The 12,500-nt window shown below is 34.0% G+C and overlaps 1 protein-coding gene across 1 annotated transcript in view; it reads left to right on the forward strand.

Moving 5' to 3' along the window:
- Positions 1–12,500, forward strand: part of ctsbb (cathepsin Bb) — a 16,853-nt gene that overhangs the window by 603 nt on the left and 3,750 nt on the right. Inside the window, exons 2-6 of the mRNA XM_056240509.1 lie at positions 556–679; positions 7,643–7,728; positions 8,645–8,759; positions 10,122–10,237; positions 11,744–11,829. Coding sequence (XP_056096484.1) covers positions 556–679; positions 7,643–7,728; positions 8,645–8,759; positions 10,122–10,237; positions 11,744–11,829 — 527 coding nt within the window. The remainder of the gene's footprint in view (positions 1–555; positions 680–7,642; positions 7,729–8,644; positions 8,760–10,121; positions 10,238–11,743; positions 11,830–12,500) is intronic.

Genomic DNA, 12,500 nt, shown 5'->3' on the forward strand with positions numbered 1-12,500 from the left:
TAATCAAATATTGCAATGAAATTGTAACAAGTTTTAATAAAAAAATCTCAAAATAATAATTTTATGTGTTCTAATTTAATTTGATGTAATTTAAATATTTAATAATGTCTTAATTTTTATTAGTCTCATTTTGACATTTGTATTCACATTTGTATTCATTTAAGTTTTCATTTAAAAAAATCTCAAAATTATTTTGCGTATAATATATTTTAATTAATAACTCTTAATTTTTATTAGTCTTTGTCTTTTTTATTCGTATAAATATTACAGACGATGTGTAATCAAATATTAAAATATAACAATGAAATTAAAATTAAAACTTTTTACACATTACAAGTAAAACACATTACACAAGTAAAAAAAACTCAAAATAAGTATTTTAAATGCGCTTTATTTGTTAATTTAATTTATTTAATTTATTCGATTTTATCTCATTTAAATAGGTCTAAGTTTCATATTTTTTAATTATTATTGTGTATTTTTTTCTTTTCTTTCTCACTTGAATATTAAATGCTAAAAAACTAAGACCGTAATAACTCTGCTGTATTTCCTCAGGATGTGGTGTGTGTGTGTGGTGTGTGTGTGTGCTCTGCTGTCCGTCACCTGTGGCCGCCCACATCTCTCCACAGGGTCACATGACATGATCAACATCATCAACACGGCCCAGACCACGTGGACGGTAGGAGGGGTTTTACGTCATCACATGTCTGTAACAACACATACAATGTACACAAATAAAACAAACAAACGAACACCAGGGCTCATATTACACGAAAAGTGCACTGTGGAAGTCAGAGTTAACAATACATTGCAATCAATAATAGCCTAAATTAGGTTAATATAGTATATTATAGATATAAATATATAAAATATATTTTCATATGAATATAATACCCAATCAACCAACTCCTCTATTATATTATATATTGTTCAATAAATAATAAAAAGGCACTCCACACCCTCTTAAATGGGTCTTCTGTACCCTTAGGAACATAGGTTATCTTCTCCATGGCAACACATGACGATATTTCTCTTAACCAGCGAGTTATTCTGGCTTTTTACAATAGATGACGATGAGCCGTTTGGCATGTAGAATACACACGTCTATCAATACTTCAGTGTCCTTTTTAATATTCCTGTTATCTGGATGAATACCAATAATGAAAAACCCAGGATCCAGTGGCAATCTCACTGAGACTATATGCCATATCATATTAATAATTTATTTCCCAAACTCTTTTTTTTTTTTTTATCACATTCCCACATACAAATGAATTAATGTGCCTTTTGCACAGTAAAAATATCATATATTATAAATAATAATATAAATAATATATAAATTAAAATTGTATATATATATATATATATATAGCATAAATATATAGCATAACATTTATTAAAACTACATATACACACGCATACATATAAATTTTAATTTACATTTATAAAAACTACATATACACACACATACATATACTTAAAATATAAATAATATATAAATTAAAATTGTATATATATATATATATAGCATAAATATATAGCATAACATTTATTAAAACTACATATACACACGCATACATATAAATTTTAATTTATATATTATTTATATTTTAAGTATATGTATGTGTGTGTATATGTAGTTTTTATAAAGGTAATTTATTTATGCTATATATATATATATATATATATATATGGAAAAATAACGGATTGTATATATTTAAGCTATATACAGTATGACCATGCATATATACACTCACCTAAAGGATTATTAGGAACACCATACTAATACTGTGTTTGACCCCCTTTCGCCTTCAGAACTGCCTTAATTCTACGTGGCATTGATTCAAAAAGGTGCTGAAAGCATTCTTTAGAAATGTTGGCCCATATTGATAGGATAGCATCTTGCAGTTGATGGAGATTTGTGGGATGCACATCCAGGGCACGAAGCTCCCGTTCCACCACATCCCAAAGATGCTCTATTGGGTTGAGATCTGGTGACTGTGGGGGCCATTTTAGTACAGTGAACTCATTGTCATGTTCAAGAAACCAATTTGAAATGATTAGAGCTTTGTGACATGGTGGAAGTAGCCATCAGAGGATGGGTACATGGTGGCCATAAAGGGATGGACATGGTCAGAAACAATGCTCAGGTAGGCCGTGTCATTTAAACGATGCCCAATTGGCACTAAGGGGCCTAAAGTGTGCCAAGAAAACATCCCCCACACCATTACACCACCACCACCAGCCTGCACAGTGGGAACAAGGCATGATGGATCCATGTTCTCATTCTGTTTACGCCAAATTCTGACTCTACCATGTGAATGTCTCAAAAGAAATCGAGACTCATCAGGCAATATTTTTCCAGTCTTCAACTGTCCAATTTTGGTAAATGGACGGCATTTATATAGCTTTCTTTCACAGACCCAATGGCCACCAAAGCGCTTTACATTTTGCCTCTCCCATTCACTCATGGGTGAATTTACATTCACCCATTCACTCACTCATTCATACACCGACGGCGGTGTCAGCCGTACAAGGCGCCATCCAGCTCGTCGGGAGCAGCTGAGGTTAGGTGTCTTGCTCATGGACACCTCGACACTTGGTCAGGTGGAACCGGGGATTGAACCACCAACCTTCTGGTTTGTAGACAACCTACATGAACCACTGAGCCACTGCCGCCAGAATTTTGGTGAGCTCTTGCAAATTGTAGCCTCTTTTTCCTATTTGTAGTGGAGATGAGTGGTACCCGGTGGGGTCTTCTGCTGTTGTAGCCCATCCGCCTCAAGGTTGTGCGTGTTGTGGCTTCACAAATGCTTTGCTGCATACCTCGGTTGTAACGAGTGGTTACTTCAGTCAAAGTTGCTCTTCTATCAGCTTGAATCAGTCGGCCCATTCTCCTCTGACCTCTAGCATCAACAAGGCATTTTCGCCCACAGGACTGCCGCATACTGGATGTTTTTCCCTTTTCACACCATTCTTTGTAAACCCTAGAAATGGTTGTGCGTGAAAATCCCAGTAACTGAGCAGATTGTGAAATACTCAGACCGGCCCGTCTGGCACCAACAACCATGCCACGCTCAAAATGGCTTAAATCACCTTTCTTTCCCATTCTGACATTCAGTTTGGAGTTCAGGAGATTGTCTTGACCAGGACCACACCCCTAAATGCATTGAAGCAACTGCCATGTGATTGGTTGATTAGATAATTGCATTAATGAGAAATTGAACAGGTGTTGCTAATAATCCTTTAGGTGAGTGTATATGTACATGTATATTATAACTTGTTTGTAAAATATAAATAATATATAGATCAATATACATTTATATATACTAGTGCTGGGCCGTTGTCGGCGTTAACGTGCTGCGTTAACGTGAGACTCTTATCGGGCGATAAAAAAAATATCGCCGTTAATCAAAGTTGGGTTGGGATTGGGAATGGGATCATAAATAGCTTTTTCGAATATCGTTATATTTTCGCGCAATTCTAATGTGTAGTAGGCCAATGACGCCGCGCCTGCTGTCACAGATCGCGCAGTGGGGTATTTTCCTGTCAGGGACACAAGGTGTACTTTTACTTTGTTACGTTGGGTGACGTTCCTCTCGTTACTTTATTTTAATGCAATACGTTGTTAAATGAGTTTATTCCAAGCGCGCTGTGTCCTTTGTATGGGCATGAGCGATGCTCATTTACAAATGAATCACTCTTTTGAGTCGATTCTGTTCAAAGACTTCATCAAACAAGTTGTCAGATGATCTGTCTAAATCGGTTCGCGAATCAGTTGATCTGTTCAGTTCCTCGCGCACTGAATCGTCTGAAGCGCTTTCAATTCACACGAAACAGGAAGATTTAAGAGCATCAAGAGCGTTGGATGAAGTGGCCGATCTACAGTCTAGTGAATGCAAATCTGCAAATGCATCATATTTTTGCCAGCGATGAAGATCTTTATTAGTTGAACATCTTCGTAAGCTGTCTGTGAATGAATGATTCCACAGGACGATACATTCGATTTCATTTCATTCAGGTAATACATTGTGTGTGTATTGCGCGTGTATTGCGCAGTGGCATAATCACACGAATAGTTTACATTGATTGAAACTAATTTGTTTAAAAATGAGGCTATTGCAGTAACAAGGCAGGTTCACATAAAATTCTTATGACATATGATGACATTATTTTTTGATCTAACGAGCATGGCGATGCAAAAACGGACTGTCGTGCGTAGGCTATTGTTTTTTTGTTTTTTTTTCAATTAGCCTACTATGTTTAAAAAAAGGACGAAAACATGTTACTTGTTCAATTAATAAACAGTTTGTTTGATGACAAATCGCTAAAGATGAAATTGGCCTCCCTTTCTGTCATTGCGTTTTTTTTTTTTTTTTTTTTTTTTTTTTTTACGATATTCGACTTTTGCTCCTCGATTGTCGAATGGCATTTTTGGCAGAAATGCACATCCCTACGCGAGGCAAACTATTCTCAAAGACTTACTTTTAGTCATTATTTGGGTAGCACACATATTCTGAATGCCTTCGGGAGAATTCAAATGAGCCATTTTAATCTAGATTAATCTAGATTAATTTCAATATTAATCTAGATTAATCTAGATTAAAAAAAATTTATCTATGCCCCTCTAATATATACACAATTTATAATATACATGTACAGTGTATTGTAAAATTTGTATAAATTGTCATATATAGCTTATATAATGTGTGTGTTTTTGGGATGAAATATGACCTGCAGATTCTTTCAGATTCATTCCCACATACAATGAATTAATGTGCCTTTTGCACTGTTGCATTTAAAAGAAGTATCTGATATGTTGCTATACATTTAGTTTAGTTTAACCGGAGTTATATAGGTACGCATTAAGCCAATTGTACTGTAACAGTTCTAGTCTGTGTTTGGGCTTTTACACATTTCTGATCCCATTTTTCCTTTGTGTGTGTGTGTGTGTGTGTGTGTGTGTGTGTGTGTGTGTGTGTGTACGATAACGTTCTACATTACATTCTTTCTTTTTTTAAACATTTTTATTAAAGCAGAACATAGAACAAAACACAGTTAGATGAGACCAGAAATAAAGTCAGAATTGATTGATATAAAGTCGTAATTGCGTGTAATAAAGTCAGAATTGCGTGAAATAAAGTCGCAATTGCGTATTATAAAGTCAGAATTGATTGATATAAAGTCGTAATTGCGTGTTATAAAGTCAGAATTGATTGATATAAAGTCGCAATTGCGTGTTATAAAGTCAGAATTGTGTGATATAAAGTCGTAATTGCGTGTTATAAAGTCAGAATTGCGTGAAATAAAGTCGCAATTGCGTGTTATAAAGTCAGAATTGCGTGAAATAAAGTTGCAATTGCGTGTTATAAAGTCAGAATTGTCAGATATAAAGTCGCAATTGTGAGTTATAAAGTCAGAATTGCGTGAAATAGTTGCAATTGCGTGTTGTAAAGTCAGAATTGATTGATATAAAGTCGTAATTGCAGGTTATAAAGTCAGAATTGCGTGAATAAAAGTCGCAATTGCATGTTATAAAGTCAGAATTGTGAGTTATAAAGTCAGAATTGATTGATATTAAGTCGCAATTGCATGTTATAAAGTCAGAATTTCGTGAAATAAAGTCAGAATTGATTGATATAAAGTCGTAATTGCGTGTTATAAAGTCAGAATTGCGTGAAATAAAGTCGCAATTGCGTGTTATGAAGTCAGAATTGCGTGAAATAAAGTCGCAATTGCATGTTATAAAGTCAGAATTGATTGATATAAAGTAGTAATTGCGTATTATAAAGTCAGAATTGCGTGAAATAAAGTCGCAATTGCACATTATAGTCAGAATTGATTGATATAAAGTCGTAATTGTGAGTTATAAAGTCAGAATTGATTGATATAAAGTCGTAATTGCGTGTTATAAAGTCAGAATTGCGTGATATAAAGTCGTAATTGCGTGTTATAAAGTCAGAATTGTGAGATACAAAGTCAGAATTGTGAGTTATAAAGTCAGAATTGATTGATATAAAGTTGCAATTGCAGGTTATAAAGTCAGAATTGCGTGAAATAGTCACAATTACATGTTATAAAGTCAGAATTGATTGATATAAAGTCGTAATTGCAGGTTATAAAGTCAGAATTGCGTGAAATAAAGTCAGAATTGATTGATATAAAGTCGTAATTGCAGGTTATAAAGTCAGAATTGCGTGAAATAAAGTCAGAATTGATTGTTATAAAGTCGCAATTGCGAGTTATAAAGTCAGAATTGATTGATATAAAGTCGTAATTGCTTTATAAAGTCAGAATTACGAGAAATAAAGTCGCAATTGCGTGTCGTTAAAGTCAGAATTGATTGATATAAAGTCGCAATTGCGTGCTATAAAGTCAGAATTGCGTGAAATAAAGTCGCAATTGCGTGTTATAAAGTCAGAATTGCGTAAAATAAAGTCGCAATTGCGTGTTATAAAGTCAGAATTGCGTGTAATAAAGTCGCAATTGCGTGTTATAAAGTCAGAATTGCGTGTAATAAAGTCGCAATTGCGTGTTATAAAGTCAGAATTGCGTGAAATAAAGTCGGAATTGCGTGTTATAAAGTCAGAATTGATTGATATAAAGTTGCAATTGCGTGTTATAAACTCAGAATTGCGTGAAATAAAGTCGCAAGTTCGGGATATAAAGTCAGAATTGATTGATATAAAGTCGTAATTGCTTTATAAAGTCAGAATTGCAAGATATAAAGTCGCAATTGCGAGATATAAAGTCGGAATTGCATGAAATAAAGTCGCAATTGCGTGTTATAAAGTCAGAATTGCGTGAAATAAAGTCGCAATTGCGTGTTACAAAGTCAGAATTGCGTGAAATAAAGTCAGAATTGATTGATATAAAGTCGTAATTGCTTTATAAAGTCAGAATTGCGTGAAATAAAGTCGCAATTGCGAGATATAAAGTCAGAATTGCGTGAAATAAAGTCGCAATTGCGTGTTATAAAGTCAGAATTGCGTGAAATAAAGTCGAAATTGCGTGTTGTAAAGTCAGAATTGTGAGATATAAACTATTCTGAGGGGGTGAAAAGTTAGTCTTTTTTTTTCTTTGAATTGGCCTGATAACTCGCAATTGCGAGTTTATATCTCACAATTCTGAGAAAAGATGTCAGAATTTCGAGATATAAACTCGCAATTATGTGTTATAAAGTCAGAATTGCGAGATGTAAAGTCGCAATTGTGAGAAAAAAAGTCAGAATTGTGAGAGAAAAAGTCTCAATTCTTACTTTTTTTTCTCGCAATTGCGACTTTATTTCTCATAATTGCGACTTTACATCTCGCAATTGCGACATTATTTCTCATAATTGTGAGATAAAAAGTCACAATTATTATTATTTTTTTATTTTTCAGTGGCGGAAACGAGCTTCCATAGGTTGTTGAGAAGAGATGAAAAAAAAAATCTTTTTTTTTATAAACATAAATATAGAAGAAAAAAAAGGCTAATCGGGCTAATAGCCCACATGGCTAATCTAGATGTGTAAGACTGAGAAACTAACAATAACATGTTGTATAAACAAGATCTGTGTCCAAGCGGACGGTTTGAAGGACTGATGCACATGTTCATCCTTCTCTCTTCCTCCTCCTCCTCTTCCTCCTTCGGTTCTCCTCAGGCGGGTGTGAACTTCCAGAAAGTGCCGTCAGGGTTTGTGAAGTCTCTCTGCGGGACCCTGATGAACGGCCCCCGACTGCCTGACACGTGAGCTTCACACACACAGATCTCTCTCTCAAACAACTCTTAGCATCACTGAATTCTGTTATTAAACAGCAATTAATCTGCATGATAATATTCTGTGATTGGTGTTTATTTGTAAAGTTCAGTCGGGATGAAAAGCATCTGCCACATGCATGAGTGTAAAGTTGTGTTAGCATTTGCATTTGTACATCTGAGTTTCACACACACACACACACACACACACACACACACACACACACAATAAAGCTGTATCATATCACTGACATGGTTAATACACTCGAAAATAAAATACATTAATAATTAAAGTAAGTCATTAAAAACTAAATTCTCATTATGGTATGAACAAATAAAGATGTATCATTTACATTTTAAAGTACTAATATATTGTAGTAATATTTATTGTAAAACTTTTTAAATAAGCTGATTTGCACGACAATAATATTAATTAATAAATAACAACAATTGCACTACATAAGATAAATAAATAAGATCAATAATTTAAAAAAAATATGATTAAAGGAATTGCACTATGGTACATAAATCACAATGAGAAATAATGACAAAAATGCACTGCAATAAATAATAATGAGAATTTAGGGGGTAAATGTGCACAATTGTCACGCAAAATAATGTCGCAATGAAAAAATGCTCTTAAAAATGGACTCAATTTTCTTTGTGTAAAACATATTTTCTTAATTACATCTACGTTTATCTAAAGTGACTTACAAAAGAGCAACAAGAGCAATTAGTCAAAGAGCCAACAGTGTTCGCAACGCCAGGATTATCAGACGCAAAAACTAAAAGTACAATGTTTTTTGTGGAAAGTGGTTTTGAAAGGGTTTAATATCTGCATAAAAAGTTATTTGGCGTAAAGAACAGATTTTCCTCAGTGTGTGTGTGTGTGTGTGTGTGTTTGCAGGGTGAGACACGCCGTCGACGTGAATCTTCCGGACAGTTTCGACCCGCGGGCCGAGTGGCCGTACTGTAAAAGCCTCGGGCAGATCCGGGATCAGGGCTCCTGCGGCTCCTGCTGGGTAAACACTCGTACACACGTGTGTGTGTGTGTGTGTGTGTGTGTGAGACGTGTGATGTGTGTGTGTGTGAGGCTACGTCATCTACATTAATCTGGATACATTTGAAAACCGCATTTTCGCTTAAAAACTCTCTCCGTCCACACTAGTGTTTCCTGCTGGGTAAACACTCGTGCACACGTGTGTGTGTGTGTGTGTGTGTGTGTGTGTGTGTGTGAGACGTGTGGACAGCAAATGTGAGAGAATTTTCTGTCATGTTTGCAGGACTGTGATATGAAGAGTGTGCAAAGTGACATATTTCAGCAACAGTGTGAAAGTGAACATCACATAACAGGCACAATACCGCTATAAACATGAACATCTATTCGCACAATATGCGTCACATGACTAAACTTACGCCATCGTTTTTAAATACCTCAGTTTTGGCAGTCCACACCAGTGTTGGGTGTAACTCACTCATTACAAGTGACTTGAGTTATGTAATCAGATTACTTTTCAAGTAACTAGTAAAGTATCACATTACTTTTTCAAATAACTACTTTTCCACATTTATTGACTGACAGCTCATGTTGAGAGAAATAAAGTGAGGTGTGTGTGTGTGTGTGTGTGTGTGTGTGTGTGTGTGTGTGTGTGTGTGTGTGTGTGTGTGTGTGTGTGTGTGTGTGTGTGTGTGTAAATATGGTTATTGTAGTTCTAGACTAAATGTGAACATGTATTTGCTCATCTCACTGAAACATTCAGTATTCCTCAAAATGAATAAAAACAGTAAAATACAATCTCTGAATTTTACGCAAAACTTTTATAATTAACTATATTAAATTACACAAACATACTTGATGTATTTAATCTCACTTTATTAACCAATGTCTTTGCTGCTGACCTGCAATGATCTAATTCAACCATACTAATAAACAAAAATGACTTTAGATTAGATTTAGAGGTTTGTTTGAGCGGCGCCCTCTACTGTACAGGAGTAAACATGCATTTACTTTGACCTGAGGATTATTCACTTCACTTTTGGTGTGAAAGAGCCTTTACATTTGCCAAAAATATAACTTTTTATATTGTTATTAAAAAACAAACAAGCAACCCCAGCCCAGGTGAGAACAAGTACCGTAACGCATTACTTTTTATGACTTTTTCTCACTTTTTCTTATTTCTCATTATGTATTTATTGTAGTGCAATGCCGTTATTTCTCTGTGTGCTTTATCTCTGACTGTGTGGCTGTGTGGCTGTGTGTGTGTGTGTGTGTGTGTGTGTGTGTGTGTGTGTGTGTGTGTGTGTGTGTGTGTGTGTGTGTGTGTGTGTGTGTGTGTGTGTGTGTGTGTGTGTGTGTGTGTGTGTGTGTGTGTGTGTGTGTGCAGGCGTTCGGTGCGGCCGAGGCCATCTCTGACCGCATCTGCATCCACAGTAAAGGACAGGTTTCTGTGGAGATCTCGGCTGAAGATCTGCTGTCCTGCTGTGAGGAGTGCGGCTTCGGGTGTGTGTCCGCAGCAACACACACACTGATCAGTAGCTTAAGTTATGGTTATAAATATGGTTATAGTTATAGTCAGAGTTTGAAATTAACACCCGGCAAATGCGGGTAATAATCAACTGTGGCGGGAAAAGCTGTCAAATCACAAGCAAAATTGGCGAGTTACTCACTTATATTTACTCCCTTTGCTGGGAAGTTCGTGTAAGTCAAATCTGCGGTGATTTAGCGCAAATACTCGTGAGTCCTCATGATATATTAAATACAGTGTATTGCACAGAATCTGCTCATATCTGCTCACTTGAACACACTCGTCACTACACAACAAATAACGGCGCGCTTGTTCACTTGCATTGAAGCAACAGCGAATAGTTATGGTTATGGTTATAGTGGTTATGATTGTTATGGTTATGGTTATAGTTATGGTCATAGTTAAAGTTATGGTTATGGTTATGGTTATGGTTATGGTTATAGTTATAGTTATGGTAAATAGTTATGGTTATGGTTATAGTTATGGTTATAGTTATGGTTATAGATGGTTATAGTTATGGTTATAGATGGTTATGGTTATAGTTATGGTTATAGATGGTTATGGTTATAGTTATGGTAAATAGTTATGGTTATGGTTATAGTTATGGTTATAGTTATGGTAATGGTTATGGTTATAGTTATGGTTATGGTTATAGATGGTTATAGTTATGGTTATGGTTATAGTTATGGTTATGGTTATAGATGGTTATAGTTATGGTTATGGTTATAGTTATGGTTATGGTTATGGTTATAGTTATGGTTATGGTTATAGATGGTTATAGTTATGGTTATAGATGGTTATGGTTATAGTTATGGTTATAGATGGTTATGGTTATAGTTATAGTAATAGTTATGGTAATAGTTATGGTTATAGTAATAGTTTTAGTTAAAGTTATAGTTATGGTAATAGTTATGGTTATAGTTATGGTTATAGATGGTTATAGTTATGGTAAATAGTTATGGTTATGGTTATAGTTATGGTTATGGTTATAGTTATGGTTATGGTTATAGATGGTTATAGTTATGGTTATAGATGGTTATAGTTATAGTAATAGTTATGGTTATAGTAATAGTTTTAGTTAAAGTTATGGTTATAGATGGTTATGGTTATAGTTATGGTTATAGATGGTTATGGTTATAGTTATAGTAATAGTTATGGTTATAGTCATGGTTATAGTAATAGTTTTAGTTATAGTTATAGTTAAAGTTATGGTTATGGTTATAGTTATAGTTATGGTTATAGTTATGGTTATGGTTATAGTTATGGTTATGGTTATAGTTATGGTTATAGATGGTTATAGTTATAGATATGGTTATAGATGGTTATAGTTATAGATATGGTTATAGATGGTTATGGTTATAGATGGTTATAGTTATGGTTATAGTTATGGTTAGATGGTTATGGTTATGGTTTGTGGTGTGAACAGGGCTTTTCGGGAACATCTGAGTAGACACATCTGTAACATCTGTACTGATCCTCAGGTGTTCTGGAGGCTATCCGGCAGAAGCGTGGGATTACTGGACCAAATCCGGCCTGGTGACCGGAGGACTTTATGGATCCAATCAGGGTGAGTCTGGATCTATACAGTATAATAATAAAGAATAAATGTACTGAAGCTCATCAAAGACAAATGAACAGCTTCATTCTGCTGGGTTTACGTTAGTTTTACATTACAGTTTCATTTGTCAAATCTGCGATAACATCATCTAGCGTGGCGGCATGAACATGAACATCCTTTTGTGTTCTGCAAAAAAAAGTGTGACTGAGTCACAAGTAGCCTATAAAACTATGAAACTTTGGTACAATAATATGGTTTAACAGAATATTGAAATAAATAAATACATAGAAATATAGAAAATGTAACTTTAAAACAAACAAAAATAATAAATAAAATGACAAAATACTAAAATTAAACAAAATAATAAAATGTTTTAATAAATAATAAAATGCCTGTAATTAATTAATTAAAATTAAACAAAAAAAAATACAATAAAATATTACAATAAATAAAAATATATAAAAATTAAAGAAAATACCAAATATAAAAATTAAAGAACATAATAAAATAAATAAAAAATATATATAAAAAATATTAAGATAAATAGAAAATTAATTAATTAAATTAAACTTTGAAATAAACAAGAATAATAAAATAAAATAACAAAACGTTAAAATGAAACAATAATAAAATAAAAAAACAAACTAAATAATAAAATAAAAAACAAACTAAATAAAATA

This window comes from Rhinichthys klamathensis, unplaced genomic scaffold, assembly GCF_029890125.1.
Source record: "Rhinichthys klamathensis goyatoka isolate OS25496 unplaced genomic scaffold, OSU_Roscu_1.1 h1tg000602l_1, whole genome shotgun sequence".
Classification (NCBI taxonomy): domain Eukaryota; kingdom Metazoa; phylum Chordata; class Actinopteri; order Cypriniformes; family Leuciscidae; genus Rhinichthys; species Rhinichthys klamathensis.